General features: G+C 40.8%; 1 protein-coding gene across 5 annotated transcripts in view; it reads left to right on the forward strand.

The window, feature by feature from the left end:
• Positions 1-20,090, forward strand: part of MFAP3L (microfibril associated protein 3 like) — a 40,976-nt gene that overhangs the window by 11,626 nt on the left and 9,260 nt on the right. For 2 of the 5 annotated variants that reach the window (XM_033133652.1, XM_033133655.1), the window contains exon 2: positions 9,020-9,440. The exons of 1 other annotated variant lie outside the window; for it this stretch is intronic. In XM_033133652.1, coding sequence (XP_032989543.1) covers positions 9,152-9,440 — 289 coding nt within the window. In that variant the 5' untranslated portion in view covers positions 9,020-9,151. Of the gene's footprint in view, positions 1-5,550; positions 5,834-5,949; positions 6,542-9,019; positions 9,441-20,090 lie in introns of those variants that run through there. 2 more of the 5 variants (XM_033133653.1, XM_033133654.1) reach the window with 2 other exon arrangements.

Below are 20,090 nucleotides of genomic sequence, written 5' to 3' on the forward strand. Positions count from 1 at the left end.
GACACAGAATCTGATCCTGATGGGGTCAGAGATAAAGAAAAATGCCAAGACAGCATAATAATCCTTTTATCTGCATTGTAATGTGTTCTGGGGATTGGCCCGGGCAGCATAAAGACATCGTCTACCAAGTGCATCTATCCCATTTGTATTCAGTTCCCGGGCTCACGCTGTTCCCTGGCCCATCAGATTTCTGAGGAAACATATCTTTGATCAATTAAGGATTTACATTAATTCTATTTCAGACCACTCGTTTAAACTGAGAATTTGAATAAATACACACTGAGACATCAATAAACTTCTCAAAAAGATATAGAATAGCCCTCATTGCATATCTCAACTGCTAGAACAATTTAAAAGTTGCCTTTATGGCAAGAGATTTTAATGTAATATCAGGCCCAATCTGGGAGTGAGCTCTTTACCCTGGTTCTAAGCCACTGAGTTGTGGACTCTGGGCAATTGCTTATGTTCTCTGGTCCTCCTTTTCTACTGTCGTATAAAGAAAAACTTTTGTGAAAAGACATCCAAGTTTTTCCAGATCTAATATTCTAGTTCTGTGAACAAATATGTTTGCTAGACCTATTTTGATCTTGCCTAATGATAATCATTTTATCTGTAGAGGAAAGACTTTAATATAATCCTTTTCCTCTTGCTCCTTTTTAATCATTATATTTCTGAGAGCTTTATTTTGATCATCTTTTTTTAATCAGAAAAATATACCATATAGAAAAAATTTGATGAAGATCCAAGAATGGTTTCTTAATATTTTGCACCATCAAAAATTAAGTATTACAAAGATAGTATCTCTGGGCCTATAGTTCATTTTTAGGTTTGAAAAACTGATTTAAAACAGATCCGTTTTTTTTTTTAATTAGTTTCAGGTGTACAAAACAATGTACTTGTTAGACGTTTAAACCCCTCACAAAGTGATCACCCCCTCCCCCGATCTAAAAGTAGTGCCTTTGTGTATCAAAAAAAAATAACAGTAAAATTCTGTAGAGCCTTTAACATTGGTGTAGTTGATAAAGCAGGAATGAGACCTTTTGTTCCAGCTCCTTCTAAATTGTTCAGTTAACTTAAGGAGCTCATCTGGTGGTCATCCACAGCAGTCCAGCAAGCCAGGGTATATATTTTGTTCTACCCATTAAGTAGCTGGAATTCATCCTAACACCACAGCCAATAAACAAAGGGTGTACCGAGAATGTCACGAGGTCACCTTCCCTTCATTTCTTTTTCTTCCTAGGGGCCAACTACTTTCACAAAACAGACCCTCATTCTCCCTCCCCATGATATGCTGCCATACAGCTCCTAATTTATGACAAGTTCATAAATTTAAATGTCACTGCTGCTACTTGTCATCATTACACCTTCATCAGTCAGGGGTGCAGAGAGAGGAGAGGGTGAAGCTAGGAAGAGATGTGAATAGACCAGGCAGGAGGTACGATGGTCTCTGCTTGGCCACTGCCGTCAGAGAAGCCTTCGTCCAGTGTAGCCCTGAGTGGACAGTGCTGCCCAAGGGAGTTGTGAGTTGAAATTCCTAATTTATGTATTCACGTGTATTCCACTTACAGTACCAGGCATTGGTTCTCGGCAAATGAGACACTCCTTTCTTCAGAGAGCTGTTGGTATAACCATAAGCCCCGCAGCTCGGCTGGTCTGGTGTTATGTTAACTTGTTCTACAGTCGGTCAGTCATGAAATCCCGTATATTCTAATTCCTGTTCCTCTTTTGGATCTGCCTGTGTCTTTCCTTCCCCACTACTTTTTAGTCCAGGCCCCCCTTTCTCTTTTTCTCTCCTGGATATTGTAGTACGCTCCTAGCCGTCTCTGTATCATCAACCACACTATGAACAAGCTGATCTTTCTAAACACAAAACTGGCTATAACACTACCCCTTTTCAAAACCTGCAGTGTGCCCCATCCTTACTATTCCATACCATCCCTGCATTATCGGGGCCAGCCTACCTTTCCAGCCGGTGCCCCCTTCTTCTGCACACCACACCACTAGCAGTGCCTAGTTATGTACATTTTCTCCACTTGTGCCAGTTTCTCTCTAATCACCATTTCTTTGACTATGCTCTTCCTCTTTTCAGGTCAGCTTCTCTTTCCTGGTCTAGTTGGTGAACTCCTTTATAATTAAACTAAAGGGTCGCTTCTCTTAAAAAGTTCTTCCTGGACCCCAGACCACTTGGGTTTCCTTTCCTAGACCACAATGGACCCACGGCACCTCTCTGATGGGGCAGTTATCACACTGTCTTATGATTGTCATTTTACTTTACCCTCTTTTTCTACGAGATTCTTGGATGACAGGGGTAAAGGCTGTGTCTTACTTTTGTACTCCTCACTCTTGGCTCTGTACCTGGCACAGGGACATTTCTCCATTAACGTGTATTGATTTGGATTGAATTGATCTGTCTGGGTGCTTCTAAAAGTAAAAATAATGCTCTTCCATATTTTCATGTAATGATCACGTTTGTCATCTGAGTCAGGAATTACTTTTTTGTGACTAGAAGCATCGAGAATCTCTACACGAATAGATTCTAGAACACGCATAGGGAAGATAGAAGGACAGTATGAATCTCTTCCTATAATATGACTTTGAGCACTGAGATAAATTTTAGCTCACTTAGCAGTGAAATGATTTGATTCTAGACTGACTGTAGTAATTGAAACAGGAACATTCTTGTTCTACAAATTTCTTGGCCTTTGACTTTTGGTGCTCATATTCCATTTTCAGACATCACCTTAACTACCTCAAAACTGTTGATCTTGGAAGACATTAGGGGAGAAAGAATGGGCTAGTGAGTATTCTGTTGTTATAATTTTTCTTAAAAATTGCAAAAGAAAATCATTTTTAAATGCTGTTTAAAAAAAGATTCTAGTCTGGATATTTTTCATCAATTAACGGTAATATGGAAAAGGAAGTTGCAGAAATATATCCATAACTAAAATAGTCTCAGTTGGCTACCAATTTTGAGGTTAGCGTTTAGGATGTAATTAGTATTTTAGTGCCTCTCTCCATTTCACACGAAGTTGGGATTTCCCCTCCTTGCTTCCTGAGGAGAAACCTATCAAGAATGTGTCTCAAATGCAAAGGCAACCTTTGTGGTTGTGCCATCATTTACGCACAAGCGACAGTAGTGGTAACTCTCAGTAGATGTTGTGACAAAATCCACTTGTGTAACTATGAAATTATTCATCATAGTTGATGGGAAAATGCCAGCATGAACACTGCCAAGAAAACACAATAATGTATATTCATGTAATTCAAACACCCATTTAACAAGAGGCCCTTTTCCTCCCAATTCCAGAAACACATGGTCAACAGTTATGTTGTATTATAGGTGGAGAAACAAAAAATAAGACTCAACAAAGCATATTATTAAACATTTTTAGATAAAATTCAATTGTTGGGAGGTAAGAAAGGGATTGAGTTAAAGAAAGGACAGGTGATGTTTGCTAAATATTTTCCCTTTTGTTTTCTTTATAGAAAATGAAGTATTCTATGAACGTTTTCCTAAAGGCCATTAGCAAACACATGAAGCTTAACAATCTGTCCATTGTACCTTTTGTTAAACCCTGGTTTTGGAATCTGTGGCCTTTGTCCTTGTAGTTTGAAGGACTGTATTTTAAACTGTTGGATTATAATACATGTGGTTTATTCTTTAGGGGCTAAAATGTCTTTCAAAATGTTACATAGTGTTACTAACTGAACTTTTTATAATGCACTCTGTAAAATCTGACAAGCTGAACAAAGTACATTTGTAGAATATGTCCCCAAATGTCCCAAGTGACATGGTGTTTTTATGTTCTTCTGGCAACTCATTATGAGTTTACTCTTAAACAATTGCCCTCCGACTCCATGTAAGTATAGCTTCATCGGGCAAGCATGTAAGCATGACGGTGGCGCCTGTTATTAAGGAAATTCTGCAGAATTCTATGCCAGACTTCCTGCCATTGAGGAGCTCTCCTTGTAATTGAAGAGTTTCCTCAAGACGAAACTGAAACAAGTGGAAGATCGCATACCAGGGAGGAGTGTCAGAAGTTTGGTACAAGCTGCAAGTGCCATGGAAAGGTTAGAAGAACTGGGATCTCTAAGCTGTGGGATTCATGAGAAGGGGAAGGTGGAATTGGGAATGGATGCTGGGTAGACAATCAACAAATGTCTATTCTAAGTGTCACCCAGACTGGCAGTTTTCCTTCTGCCTACCCAGCCCTAAGCCTATACCACCTGTGGAACATAATGAAATGATCTGTCTCTCTCTCCCTCCTAGACTGCGACCATGGCCTATGCTATGACTGAGCTTTGGAGGACTTTCAGCCCCACCTCCCAAATCCCTAGCAGTGTGCCCAACACATAATAAATACTTTCTGAAAAGTATCTAAACTGAAAGGGCATGAGGTGAGATCTAGTGGACTCTTGCTAAAAATGATGAATTCATTAGTGTTAATCAACTAAATACCTCATTTTCAAAAACTAAATGTTCACAGAGAGTTTCAAAATAAAAATGCTTTGATATAAACAACCTACAAATTATACATTATATTTTCTGTACCTTAGTTAACTTTTCAAAACGGGAGAGGATCAGAGTACGAATGCGTGAAGGAGGAATAAGTTTGCTAACCGACATTCCTGCGGTCTCTACGGGGACTCGATGCACTTTCAGAACAGTTGCTATGTTTCTAGCCTAGAGCACCTACTGACATTATTTACATATAATAGAACAGCAGTATCACCTTCTTTTTATTCTCGCTAGCACAATGTGTTTGGAAAGTATAACACTAATGTGGCCGGCCTTTGTTTGAAAACAGCTCTTGAGTTATACATTGTAAAACTCAGTTTGATTTTCCATTTGTTGCATTCTCCCTAATTGTGGGGGGAAAAAAATGTTCCAGTATATTTACTACACATATTTATTAGAACCTAGCTCCTGCTTTGTTTTGTCTCTGATTCTCTTCCAAGGTAGTCAGGCCTCTGCCCTGAAATAGGCACCAGGGAGTCAAGATGAGCGGCCCCAGCTACCACCCTCCAGGTGCTCACTGCAGCGTCTCTCTAGCAGGGCAACGCATGCCTTTTCAGATGTGAGTCCATGCAAAAGAACCCAGTGCTGAAAATCACTTGTTATTACTTCTGGTGGTGGGATGGCAGTCAATAATGAATTAAACCAAACTAAAAACATGTCTTTTCAATGATACAAATTAAAATAAAAATCCACTTGAGAAGCATAATTTCAATAAAGGATGCTTCATACATTATTAGTAATTCTTGTGTATCAAGCCCAGCAGTAGGCAAATGCTGTATGTACATTTGATCATGAGTCATTATAATTGTCCTGTACTTGATAAGTACTTGGCCAGAAACACATAGCTGATAAAGGTAGTTAGATCCAGGATCCTGGCCCATTCTATCCAAAACCTGAGGCTACTCTCTTAACAACCATTCAGCAACTTTCCAGTTAAAAGGAAACAACACGTTTGGCCAAGTAAAGAGGAACGTTGACTCAGTCATAGCAGGGTATCTGCACTCCCTTGCAGCCTGTGCTATCTCCCCTAGCCATGCGATTCCTGCTGCTGCGGTAATGTGCTGGCCTTCCTGGCACAGGAAGACACTCATCTAGGTGGGAGCGTGAAAGTCTACAGCACTAAGAAAACTTGTCCTTCCCCTTGAACTAATCTGTGGTCTGAAGCCATTTGTCACCCCCTGGCACCTCTTCAGCTCTATTGTCTACAGCCCTGGAATAATCATTTCTGCCTTTGGAGAGAGATTCATTCATTCAGCAATTCACTGTGCATCTACAGTGTCAGGGATGACGACTTCAGACACTGCAGATACAAAGGTAAGTGAGGCAGACAGCATGGCCGGTGTGGCATGGGCATAAGGATAGACAGAAACATCAGTGACACAGAATAAAGAGCTAGAATAAAGAGCTTAGAAATAGACTCAGTGTTTCTGATATGAAAGCCAAAATAATCTATTAGAGAAAGGATAGTCCTTTTACAAATGGTGCTGAAACAACTAGATATCCATTTGGGGGGGGAATGAACCTCAATCCTTATATGCCATATACGACAAGAATTGGGATGGATCAATGTAAAAAATACAACTGGGAAGGGACACGGGAACTTCGGGTGGTGATGGAAATGTTCTAAATCTTTTATTTTGGTAGTTACACATCGGTGTATCAATTTGTCAAAACCCATTAAAATGTATACCTAAGATAGGTGTACATTTTGTTTGTAAATTATACCACAGTAACATTGATTTTTAAAAAGAAATCATAATCGATCACTCCCTTGCTTAAAATATTCCAGTGTATGTTAGATAAAATCCAAACTCCTGAATCTGCTGAGCCCTAAGTGACCTGGACCTGTCTACTTCTCTGACCCATCTTGTTAGCGCGCTGTTTACTTTTGATGTTCCTTCTTCCTGGACTGCCCTTCTCCCAGGTTTAGCCGTGGTTGATTCCTAAAGAGCCCCAGCTCAGGAGCCACCTCCTCAGTGACGTTCTACCAGATCACCTAACTCATCACTTGAGTACATCACGGTGTGTTTTTCAAAGTGTGCATCATTAGCTGTAATTCTTATTTACATGGTATTTATTGCTTCCTTTTCCCCACGAGAATATAATTTCCACATAACAGGAAAGATCCGTCGTCTTTACTCTCCTCTCTCTAAAACCTAGAATAGTGCCTGCCGAATAGATGTTGAATAATTATTTTTTTGAGTGAGTTGAAAGGGTAAGGAATTCAGATTCCATAATATAGACGGTGCAGAAACATCGACGGTTGCTACGTAAAGAAATGGCAGCATATAATTTGTTGCAGAATGGTTAGAGGGATTGGACTGGGAACTGGGGCAAGAGTGAAGGCAGGCAGACCTTTAGAAAGCTACCACACCATGTCTGGTAAGAAGATAGCCCTGAACTGAGGCTCACTCAGAGGAGATGGAAAGGATGGAACAATCCAAACAACCTTTAAGAGATACACGCAACAACGTGTAGTTACGGATGTTCCAAGGGGATGAGGGCAATAGTCGAAGTGAGGATTAATACCCACGCACACCTGTGTGGATGGTGCTGCTCTGAACTGAAATAAGGGATCCAAGAAATGCAGTGTGTTTAGAAGATAAGATGACTTAAAAAGAGAACAGAAGGAAGAGAAGGAGGAAGAGGAGGCGGAGGAGGAGGAGGAGAGGAAGAAGAAGAGGAAGGAGAAGGAGAAGAAGAGAGTTTGGTTTTGGAATGTTAATTTTCAGTTACCTTCAGAACTTTCTGGCAAAGATGTCCAATGGAGAGTTAGTAATACCAGTTTGAAATGCAGGAAAAGAGTCGGGACGGAGGACACAGACTAGAGTTATTAGGTTGGAGGTGGTGATACAGGCATAGGAATAGAACCTTAGGATGAGCTGCGAGTTAAAAGAGGGCCCATGATGAAACTCTAGGGGTTAGCTAACTTTTAAGGACTGGGAAGAAGAAGAACTAGTAAAGAATGATGAGAGCAGTTAGAAGGAGCAGAGTGTGGAAACCGTGGAGAGAGAGAGAGAGTTTGGGGAAAGAACAGTTAATAGTGGCAATTGCCACAGAGATTTGGCCAGAGAAAGACTGAAAACTTGGCAACTAGAAGTGACTAGTGACTTGAGCAAGAGCTGTTTCAATAAAGAGCAAGCAAAATACAGAATGGAGTAATTTGAAGTAAATGGCAAGGGAGGAATTTAGGATAAAATGCAGGATTCTTTTTAAAAGGTGGGAAAGTGGGAATCCATGTCATGAAGTCTGAGTAGGAGAAAAGTGTCGTTTGAGAAAGGTAGGAATACCACTGGGCTCAGGTGCTTGATTCAAAAGCTGTAAGGTGTCCATGGCAGTGTGGAAAGCAAATACTGAACCAACCAAGCCCTGAGAATCAGATTGCCAAATGTCACCAAAGGCCTGGCTTGGGTTGGAGATGGTTCCTTTATTTTGGCCATAACATGAGTGTATGATCCTCTGCAGTGCTCCAGCCTCCTGGGTATAGGAGCCAGGACAAGTGATTGGCTGGGTCACAGCTCTTTACTGGCAGTCATTGTGGCAGAGAACAAGGGAAGGATGTGGGGGACTGTGGTCTACGTGATTGGGTCTAGACCGAGACAGAATTGGAGCATGCAGGTGAGGGTGCGGAGGGAGAGAGAGACTGAGAAAAACAGAAGGCTAGAAAGTCAAGGGAGTGGAGTAAGACGTCTGGGGGAATGGTAGGGGAACAGTTAAAGATGGTTATTTAGAACTTCAGAATTCCTTGGAACTTTAGAATTTAGAATTTGAAAAGATGAAAGGTCCAGAGTGTGGCCGTACGATTGGTGAATGAAATGGAGGCTAAAGATGCAGGTGAAGGTTAGCTCTTTGGACGTGGCAGTGCAGCCACCCATAATGTCACCTCATTCATACTGACATTTCCCAGCCTCTGGGAGGCAGGCGAAGATTGAAACCAGGGAATTCAGTGAGTGATCAGGAGTCAGTAGATAACAATTACACAAAGCAGAGAGAGCTGGATGGCATGAAGCTCAAAGAAGCATGGGCAGTTGCACGAAAGGGGGGAAGAAGTATCCTGGAAGTTGTGAGGCAGAGTTAAGAGAATGCCAGCCTGATCCTGGTGGGGCCCTTCCCAAAGCTGGCAGAGCTGTGACCGCTCAAACAGACAGGAGGTCATGTTCACTGGAAAATCAGAGGGTAAGAAACAACCCAGGTGAACAGTCAGTTCATCCATGATGAACACTTGGTCAGGCTACACGCAAGAAGCCTGAATCGGTTTTTGAAATATATAGATGTGTACCTACTAAGAGATCTATGTTTCAGGAGCAAAAGTAACAAAATTGTTTGTCATGATTTCTGTGAAAAATGTCATTTAACCTTTGGAACATGTTCTGATTTTGTGTGTTGTTTAAAAATAATGTAGGTTTGTATTTTCGCTGGGTTTCTAACATTTTATAAATAATATTTTTAGTACAAATGCTAATATTTATGTACGTGTTTGTGTTTTTTTTTTTTAAACAGGTTCTTAATCAGGAACCAAGTCTATGGATCTAGGACAGGTGTGTCCCATGGCCGGCTCTGAACAGCGTGGTGTCCACTAGGAGATCCCATTGGCAAATCATCTCTGTTGCCTTACAGAGCAAGCAAAGGAAGATGGATCGATTGAAGAGCCATCTGCCTGTGTGCTTTTTACCTTCTGTGCCCTTTTTAATCCTAGTATCCACTCTGGCGACTGCTAAAAGTGTGACTAACAGCACTTTAAATGGCACTGCTGTGGTCTTGGGCTCTGTGCCCGTAATCATCGCCAGAACTGACCATATCATAGTCAAGGAAGGGAAGAGTGCCTTGATTAATTGTAACGTTTCTGGCGTCCCTAATCCACAGTTCAAGTGGTATAATTCCATTGGCAAGCTGCTGAAAGAAGAGGATGAGGAAAGAGGAGGTAGGTTCTCAAGTTGGGTCAAATGTCACAAAATGTAAACACGGAACATGGAGCCAGCGTACTGAATGATAGTTGTCCTTATTCAGATCAATTTAAAGATCTCATTTTGCCTTTTTCTGAGGCAAGAGAGTGAAATACATATCCTTAAGGATTCAAAGCCGTAATTCATGTCTTTTTCACTCTTTAACTCAGGAGATAAAGGGCAAACATGAAAGTTTTTTAAAAGGCCTCTTGGCATTTTGTAATGTAATGCATACACATGGAATGGGGACGCATGTAAAACGGATTGCCATTTGAAAAGGAGTTTGATTTTGTTTCATGAAACTGGCTCGAATACACAATACAGCAGTTGTTCATCACGACATGTCATGTTAATCCATGGACTATGGATTTAAAGACCACACCTCTTAAGAGAAGTCTCTGTGCAAGTTCTCCGCCACTACTAACTATGCTTCTAGAGACCTGGCTGAGGTTTCTTGACTGTTGAGGCGGAGGCCTAGAGGGAGAGAGAATTCATGTAGCAATAGGGGAGCGCCTGGTTTTTAATGAAGGAGGTTCTGGCCAAAAGTGTGAGTCCCCTACCGAAACACCTGAGCTTGCTTCAGGAAGAAATCCAACCAGAGAGAGGATTGCCTGGATCATTGGGAATCAGTACATTTCTTGTTGTCGATGTGAGAAGTAATTGTCTGCAAACCCAAGCCTGATCTGATAGACTGGAAGGAGTTAATGTACTTTCCTCGCATTTACTGTGAGATGAAGTAGGGGGTTGGGAGCTGGGGTGTAAAAAGACCATTGTGCTGCAGTAGCAGCTTATTAGTTTCTGCCCTCCTTTCATTCACATTGCCCTTCCCATTCCACAGCCCTTTAACCAATGAACAATCCCCAGAAGAGTTTCTGCTCTAAGAAAACCTACATTTTTTATCTCTTTCCCGGGTTTTTTTTCTTAATTGCTCTGACAAAGAATAGAGGCTAATGCCTTATGTCTTCTTAGGAGCTGAGTGGATGGAGTTTTCTTGCAGTTACATATTTCTGGTTCACAGCTGTGCCCCTCATAGTTAAAGCTGCCAAAGTGTAACTGCCTGAGCTTGGGGTTTCACTGTCGTGCTCTCACTGCCATTGCTTTTGGTCAGCCATGCAAGGAGGTACAGCGTAATAAAGCTTCTTCCGTTTAATGAAAATATTATACATTATGGATCATATGTATGTTTGGCTGTTTAACCTAGAAGAGGGGCACTCTTTCCCTACCACGTAACATTATGGGACCACAGAATTTTTAAATTAGAAAGGACCTTAGAAACAATCTAATCCAAATTCCTCTTTTACTCAATTTTCCCAAGGTCCTGGTGTTATTAGGTGTCTGTGACTAAGAATCGTTACTACTGACATTGGAAAGATGAGACACCATCTAGCCCACAATTGAATCCCATTCCTACAGTTCCTTCCTCCCAGACTACGAGGGAAAGGAAGTGACATCATACTTGTGAGGGGAGCGGGCAGTAACCATGGTAACATATACACACTCAGGTCCCTGTAATTCATCAGGTCTTTTCTGCCTCTTCAAGGAATATCCATGTGACTGAATTGAGGGGAGCAAGAACTCAGACCTGAATACTTTTCACATGGACCCTGGAGCAAAGGTCATCCCCGGGTATTAAAGAGTTGGGGTTGAGGCACTAAATGCTGAATCTTAAAAAAGTAAAAATGGTATTGGGACCTGAATGTCAATCGCAACATCGTGAGTGCTGTCCTGAAGCAGTAGTACCTTACTGCTTCAAAGAGATCAGGTGATGTCTTAACTGAAAAGGTCCTTGTAACTCGGACTCAGTCTTGGCAAACAGACTCTGGACCTTGCCTGCTTCATCTGTGCATTGGGAGATTGGACTAGATGGGAGTTATATTGGGCTCAATATTCTTTTGTTTTGTGGGTGCTCAGGTGGTCTATAGGAGCAGCCTGCCAGTGACCCCTGAACCAGTGGTAGCCAGTCGAAAGCCTTTGGCACAGAGAACTGCTCCATCAGAACTCAGCACTGTCAGCCTGTTTGTAGCTGGCAGCCTTGCTAATAAATCAGGTAGCTGTTTTGAAATCTCATAAGGAAGATGCACTGTAGATTTTTAAAAAGAACTCGTGATACTAGTACTTGATGTTCCAGCTCAGCTTTTGTAATTACAATGCCTAATAATGGTAATTTCAGAACATAAGCAACACAGGATAATATACAAAACACGATACCTAACAACCAAGCAAGACATAGGAAATAGTAGAATTGAGACTCTTCCTCATAAAATATTAGAATTTTACTCCTCCCGTGGCCTATTAAAGGACCCATAGTCTTTAACCCATCATTTCTAATGGAGAAAATGACTGTATTATAACATGGACATAGATTTCAGTTTTCAGGATGATAGGCTAGAAGTTTAAATGGAGCAGTATTTCATTTGTAACTCACAGAAGTGATTGAATATAGTATGAAAAATGATGCTAATTCCTGGAACGTTACTTAGATACAGTAGACTACTGTTACAACCAAACTCACAAAGCGAATGTAATTTTCATTAACAACCACTACCATTGATTAAGCCCCTGTACCAACTTACATATATTATTTCTAATCCTTACATTTAGCATGACAGTTAGCTATTATTAATCCTCATGTTTATAGATGAAAAACCAGAGGAATGGAGGGGAAATGACACAACCCAAGTGCAGGCAAGCTAGTATTTATTCTCCCTCTGGGCCCAGCCAGCATCTGCTCATCCTTCAGGTCTCAGTAGGTGAAAACTGTTGGCGAGCATCTTCCCAGACTGAGTGAATGAGAGAAGCCTCCCTGGGTGGAAAAGGCATTGTAACGACATAACAGTCCAATAGTGGGAGGGTGTGTGCTGTAACGTGTATACATGGCATGCACACTCAGATGTATTCAAACTCATCTGGTGAGTTGCTCCAGAAGCACACTAACACTTGCTTTGTGATTGGCCTGGAAAGGAACACTTTCTTGTTTATGTTGAAAAAACATGACATAACTATTCTTCATGCCAGCCCCACTGGACCTAGACAGAATGGGGAAGCTATTTCTTGTCATTGGCACAAGCTGCTTTGCTTTCCTTCCCTGGTACTTGTCATTTCGGTTTCACAAGATCAGGAGAGGCCAGTGTGTAATCTATTTCTGGAGAAAGACTTTGGTGTTTTTTTTGTTTTGTTTTGTTTTGTTTTTGGTCATTCACTAAAGGTCCTAGTTGGGGTGGTGCACCAACCATATTACAAAAATAACTCAGAATTCAAATGACATGAATGACCACAAATGGCCACGAAATGTGCTGGTTTCAATTTTCCTTTTGCTAGAGTTGAGTAGAAATATATAGTTGTCAAAAAGTACTATGAAAAAGTCCCAGTTATTTCAGGTACTAATTATCGAGTGTGTTTTTCTGTGGCTTCTTACTCTGACTTTGAATCATTTAAATGCACAGGTGATAAATCTGATGATAAATAACAAGAATTTCAAGAAAATCAGCTGGTGTAGGCCTTTGTAAACATGTCTGGCTTGTTGTGAGTTTAAAATCTTCCTGTAAGTTAGGTTTTAGACTTTTCTGTGGATTTGTTTTCAGTATTCTTGTAGCATTCTGTCACCAAAAACAATTGAGACTTATCTTTGAAAATAAACATACACATAGTAAAGTGAGCTGAACTATAGCTACTGTCACAGTTGTCACAACTGCTACTCTAGTAGCTCTGTGGAATTCATCATTATAAATTTTGCATTTAGTTTATATCACCTACTTGTTTTCATCTCTCTACTTTTTAGACTTTTGATAGAATTGCCTTTTTACTACTTCTGCAAGGGACAACAAACTGTACCAGCCAAGTTTTAAGACTGTAGTGTATCACCTACCTACTTAATATAAATGGAAGGAGGTTCGTTTCCACAGCATTAAATGTAAATTATCCTCGGCCTCTAAGATCAGCATGAAGTGGAATGTTAACTTAGGAAAATATTATACTGACTCCTCTTTTAGCATTCTAAATATTTGAGATAAAAAACCAACTTATAAAAAGCCATTAAACAAAATACATGTAACTATGAAAATATTTTTGGCAATTCAGAAGCAGCACATAATAAATAGTCTTTCTTTGCACAAGTTTCTTAACTTTTCTGAGCCACAGTTTTCCTAGCTGTAAAATAGAGACAATTCTTTTTATTACCAGGTGAGGTTGTGAGCCTTAAATAAACGATTGTGTATTAAATGGTCAGTAGAGTACCTGGACTATACCAAGCTGTCACGAAGTGGCAACTGCTGCTATGGGTAATATTGTCCTACAAGTATATTGTCACAATCCTAGATTCCAAGTGCTTAAATCTCTGCTTTGTAGTATAGTGTGTTTTGTAAAGAAAGGAAATCATGTCGCTTCCCCTTTCCCAGAACCACACATTTGTGTACAAAGGGCCCACTGATATCAAATATGGTTCTGTCTCTGGAAAACAGCGTATGTGGAAATTACAAAGTATATTATGCACGGGATGAACTTTACATTTGCCTAACCCAGTGGTTTTTCATCTAGGGTCTATTTTCCCCGCAGAGGACATTTGGCAAAGGCTAAAGACAGTTTAGTTGTCACAACTGGAGGGAGGAGGGCAAGGCAGGGGAGGGAGTATGCTACTGGCCTCTAGCAGTCAGAAGCCAGGGCTGCGGTTAAACGTCCTACAATGCACGGGATTAGAGCCCTACAAAGAGTTATCCAGGGCAAAATGTCAGTAGTGCCCAAGTTGGGAAACCTTAGTCTACTCCAAAGAAGCACTCTTCAGCTAACTAACGAATCATTTCAAAGTAGATCTTCAAGTGAGTTGTTTGAACTCATAATGTGTTTTCCCATAAAAGGGGTTTAATTTGTGGTACTTTGATTTATTTTCCAAATTGAGTCATATTAAGATCCAACCTGGCAGCTAACCACCATTTAGAGTGTTTCCTTAATGAGATGTGCTGCATCTGGGATGTGAGCCCAGAATGCCTTAGTCTGAGCCATGGAAAGACCCTTCCAGATCCGTCTCTGATAAGGATGACAGCCGAGATTCCCAAAATGGAAGCTATTTATATGAGCCCTAGCGTAGGGTCCTCTTGTCTTGGAAGACCCACAGCTACTGTCAGAAAAGACTAATGCTAGCCCACATGGAATTACATGGAATTAAAAGTACTTGGCACTGTTTTTAAAATTAAGATTACCAGATCAAATTAGTAGGAGTGTCAGATATTTCCTTTACCAGGAAATGAAAAGACAGGAGGCTCGTTTTAGATATTATTTCTACCTTTAAGCAGAGCAGAAGTGCAGGCTCTTAACAATGGCACAATCTTTCCACCCCCACCTTCCTGAGCTGGAAGCCCAGCTAAGCCTGTGTTATCCTAGGCTACTTTGGCTCCACATTATGTAGGAAATAGCTTGTTAGAGCTGCCCTAGTACTCTTTGAAGAGGTCCCTTGGGAGGATTGGGGAGGGTGGGCACAAGAGCCCTTGCAGCTTGCAATGTTTACAACCTGATTCTGCAGCGGCTTCAAGGAGTTGTCATCGACTGCAGAAGTGCTGTAACAGGTGCAGCCATGCAGGGCTAAATTGGTTTTCAATTATGTTTAGTAAAAAGGCATAGATCCTTTCTCTTCTGTGGCCTGTATTTCACATATTGGAAAATAAGTACCACATTTAGAGCCACAAAGCCACACGTGCATTTTATTCTTACTTGAAGAGTTGTCAATTTAGTGTGATACTTATTCAAGTGAATGTTGTATTTCATGTTTGCATCAACATTCACTGGAACTCTCATCACCTGAAAAGTTTTGAGTTGGTTTCAGGAAAATAACCTACTTGTTTTGCCAGATTGAACTCTCCTCCTTGAAAAGCATGGGTGTGTGGTGCTTAAGAGCCAAAGTATGAGGTGCGATCAAACAATATGGTGAATGTTTAAATTAAAAAAAAATTATTACAGTAAGAGACACATTGCCATTAATCTCCCTCAAAATACTCCTCCTCGCTTCAAACACACTTATCCCATCATTCTTGCTACTCTCTGAAGCAGTTCTGGAAGTCCTCTTTCGTGAGTGTCTTTACTTCATCCTCCATCATGACAACGCTCTGTGTCACACATCGCTTCTGGTATGGCAATTTCTGTCAAATAAAAACATTATGGTGTGTCCTCATCCACTTTATTCACCGGATCTGGCACCATGCAACTTCTGGCTCTTCCCCAAAGTCAAAATGATCATTAAAAGAAAACATTTTGAATCAATTCAGGACATCGAGGCAGCCATGACAGCACCACTAAAAGACACTCACGAAAGAGGACTTCCAGAACTGCTTCAAGAAGTGGCAAGAATGATGGGATAAGTGTGTTTGAAGCAAGGGGGAGTATTTTGAGAGGGATTAATGGCAATGTGTCTTTTACTGTAATAATATTTTTTTATTTAGACATTCACCATATTGTTTGATTTCACCCTGTATCTAAATAGGATTGTAAACAGTTTTAATCTTATTACCACTCATTGGGGGTATAGACAAACCATACATAACTTTGTTTACACATTCACAGAAAGCTATTTCTAAGGAAAAAGAAATCCTTCTCTTCTAATAAGTCATTTGAGGGAGGGAAAGTCTAAAAGCTTAGCATTTGGGTATAATGTTCATTTTTAATGCTCAGTGATCCTCAGGAAAAGCTGGAAAGATTTAGAATTTCAGTAGACATGGTGTTTGGCATCTGTTTCTGGACTTTCAAGTTTTCTCCGCTGATTTAACTGTGGGTCAGAGAAGGCTTTCTCAGGGAATAAGGTGAGATGTAAAGGTGGTGTCTTAACGGGGCTAAGAATGTGTGAGGTAGGGGGCTTGGGGATGGGGAGGGAGGAAAGCTTTCCAGGCAGAGAGGGAGCATGTGGGAAGGTCCTAAGGCACCTTAAGGTATGAAATAAGGCAGGTCAGGGGGAAAGTCCTGTAAAATGAGGGCCTCCTGTTCTCTTGCAGGATGAATATATTAAGCTCTTGAACATTCTTACCCCACATTCTTCTCCAGTTTTGTCTCTGCTCTACCCCTTCTTGATTTTAAAAATGGTTTGTCGGCGACAGCAGCATACACTGGGTTCCCTCTTTTGCTCATATGCCACCCCCACCCGACCTTCCCACCCCCACACACCATCTCTCTCTGGCTTTTAAAGTTCTTTCTCTTTACTCCCAGCTTCTTCCTGCCTGCACCACCCCCACCTGCCCTGGAGAGCACCTCACACCTCTCTAGGAAGTCTGTCCTCCTGTTCCCGTGTCCACCACAGTACATTGGCTACATGACCCCCCAGTGGTTTGCAGGGAGTCTGTGTCCCTGTTTGGGCTGGATCCTTTTCACAGGGATCATCTTTGTATTTGCACAGTCTAGCATGGAACCTGTATATAGACAATTTATTCAATAATATTTTTTGAATGCATGCGTGCACAATATAAAATAAGATCACTGCCCTTCTAAAAATGTCAGCTTTGTTGTGCAGCATAGCACACACTGCAGTGTAGCTAAGAAACAACATCTGTTCGCTTTTCTTTATGCAAAAGACAGACTGTCACCACCACACCTCTATTTATGCGGGGGAGGTTTCCACATGTGATTCTTGTGCCAGGAGTTTCTTGCGGGAGACTGAGACGGATTCCTGGGTGAACTCTAGTCTCCTGTAGAGCTGCGGTAGCCTTTCTCCTGCTGCCTGTGTCAGTTGTTAGTCTGGTCACCATACAGGACCAGAGTGGGAAAAGAACGGATGGAGGGGCAGTGAGCATTCCAAAGGGGGGAGCTGAGCAAGGCACAGGATATAAGTGAACTACCATCAAGAGTGTCGGGGAAATATTTTTACACTTAATCTTTCATTTTATAGTCAGAAAGTAATGGTTAAACATCTGCCTCTTTTATTTCCTCTGAAATCATTACATGTAGAACTGACTTGGCATTAGCTGCTGACATTTTAGGTTTTTATTTCTGCTGGAGGGATATAGCTTAATGACAATTTAACTCATAACTCTGACATTCCCACTCAATGACAGTGTAAAATACATGGGAACAGGACTATGTAGACCCGCTTTGTGTATATATCACTGAAGGTTTCCTGTGACAGTCACTGTGGGTATTTTTATTTCTTTAACTTTCTGACAGCTGAAGTCAGGACCCTTCCAGAATGAGTCTCAGGGCCAGGTAGTTACAGGCTAAGGGGAATGGTGGTGATGTGTAGCATAGGAAATGTTGTCGAGAGCGTCCCGGGTGGGTGGGTACCATGTGAAATTCTTCATGACCCTGGGCCCCACGCTGATGTGGGAGGACGCCCAAAGCAGAATCTGTGCCAACTTCATAGTTTTCAGGCTGCATGTGGTAATAAAACAAGCACAAATCTTTATCATTGATGAAAGGTCAAGCTGAGGCTGAGAGGAAATATTTAGTGTCTTAGTTCCTGGGAAGGGATGAACGTATCAGCTTTTGAAAAAGAAGAAATATAGGCGTGTATCACCTTTGAGGTTGGAATATTAGCTCTTCTGACGTGTGTGTGTGTGTGTGTGTGTGTGTCTGTGTGTGTATTGGCTTTCAAAGACTTGCTTTGTAATCTGATAATAGAATGTTTAATCCAGGTCATATATTCATTTTGTCATATCATACCTGAGAGGAAGCCAAAGTATCATTAATATTACCTTCATCCATAAAATAAATATCACGTTTGTTTCAAGAGGAATCTAGAAAAGGACTGAAAACTAAAGAAATGTCTTAGTGTCCTTGTCTTAGATTGGAAACAGGAAATGGCTGCCAGGGAGAGATGTGGTCTCAGTCACTTAACTAGGGTGTTGCAGCTCAGATTATTGGTAATAACCCAAGTGTTTTAGGATTATAACATATAGATTCATTTTTGTCATAGTTTACAGTTAGCTAATACAGTCACTTCACAGATACATGGCTGGGCTTCAGACTTCAGGAACAAACTAAATTAATGATTGGGTAAAGTACATAAAAGATGTCAGTCTACGGACCCACTGTCCTGGGCTAAGGAAGTAGAATATGCTCCTAAGTAATTATCTGCTGAAAATCTCACAGTTTCCCCCATAAAGAGCCCCAAGTGTCACCATAAGGTTGTGTTTGGTTCCAACCTATGCTTCTTTTCACCACGTGACAAGAAACTTCTGAAATGTCTAAGTTGCGATCTGAATTGAATAGCTTGGAACCACGATAGATAAATACATATCAGTAGGCACTTACAAAAATGCCTGAAAATAACTATAAAATTCAAGTTCAGAAACATTTTTAAACAGTCAGTAGAGGAGGAGCATTTGAGTTCTTGCTCCCTGGCATATATGATCAATTTGGGTCAAATAAATGCATTCAAAAAAGAAATGGTAGAAGAAAGCATTTGGTATGTTGTAACTAATACGTAGTTTTGCATTTCATTTTTCTATAATAGTTAGAATACAATTATCACTAAAATTGTTATGTAGGTGTGAGGAGAAAGCTGTTTATATTACCATCAGATGTCTGCCTTCTTAATTTAGTGTTCTTTTCTGCTTTTGTTCTTCTACGCCCAGATTCAGACTATTCTGTCCTTGTATTTACAGATAATTCCTCCATTAAAAGAGTTGCCTTAGGGAGATTAGGAGGTGAATAAGTTCATCTCACCTTCTCACCCTCTTCTACCCTATTGCCTGTTTATATTTTCCAACAAAAGAAATAAAGTAAACATGAGAAACTACTACAAGTATAGTCTACAAGTAATTCTCTGGAACCCAATACCTTCCATAGCTATAACAAGCTTTCAGTCAACTAGAGATTTTTCCCCTATGCCTGCTCTAGTCTGCTTAATGAAACATGCAAAATTTAAGAAATGAATTGATGATTTCCCTTGCCTCTGATTAGTATACATTTGGATAAATCTGCAGCTGAAGTATCACAATTCAGGTTCAGGGAATGAAAGGTGTGCAAGGCTTGACCCTGCCCCAAATGAATGAGAGAAAATTGCACAGACTGGGTGCTAGGTTTGTTTATTCATGCACCTTCACAGAGACTGAAAATTCATTCGATTTTCCAAACCAGTGTTTGCTACTCTTGGGAAAAATACACTGGCTGAATTGTTAGAAAAGGGTTACTTAGGGACACCAGGAACCACTCTTCACAGATGTTCTTTCAGAAAGCAAAGTAATGTGACAGCATCTACTAGAGGCATCCTGCCAGAATCACCACAGCTAGCAAAGCAGGAGGGACTTCAGGCCCCAGAAGGCACCTCATCTCTCCATCTGTTTCTGTAAAGGTTTGTACCTTGGAATATCGTCACTATGCTGTAACAGACAACGCCGGCATAAAGGCTGTTGTTGCCTCATTCCTTAGTCCCTTAAGACCCTGGTCACTTATGTGCTCATCAGTTTAAAAAAAAAAAAAAAAGGAACATTTTGCTTATTGCTTTTTGGAAATACCAGACTTTTCATTAGAATTAACAGTCACTACCAGAAGGGAAGCAACAAATAAAAAAAGACGATGCAATAATAAATACTTAAAAGGAAACTGCATGTTAAATTTCCCCATCTTTCAGGAGAGGTTCCTTTCGTTGGCTTAGGGAACTAGAGTGCTTTGGTGGAGAAATGTCTACCTGCTCTGCTCCTCAGAACTCCCAACAGGTC

This window comes from Rhinolophus ferrumequinum, chromosome 18 (genome assembly GCF_004115265.2).
Source record: "Rhinolophus ferrumequinum isolate MPI-CBG mRhiFer1 chromosome 18, mRhiFer1_v1.p, whole genome shotgun sequence".
NCBI lineage: Eukaryota > Metazoa > Chordata > Mammalia > Chiroptera > Rhinolophidae > Rhinolophus > Rhinolophus ferrumequinum.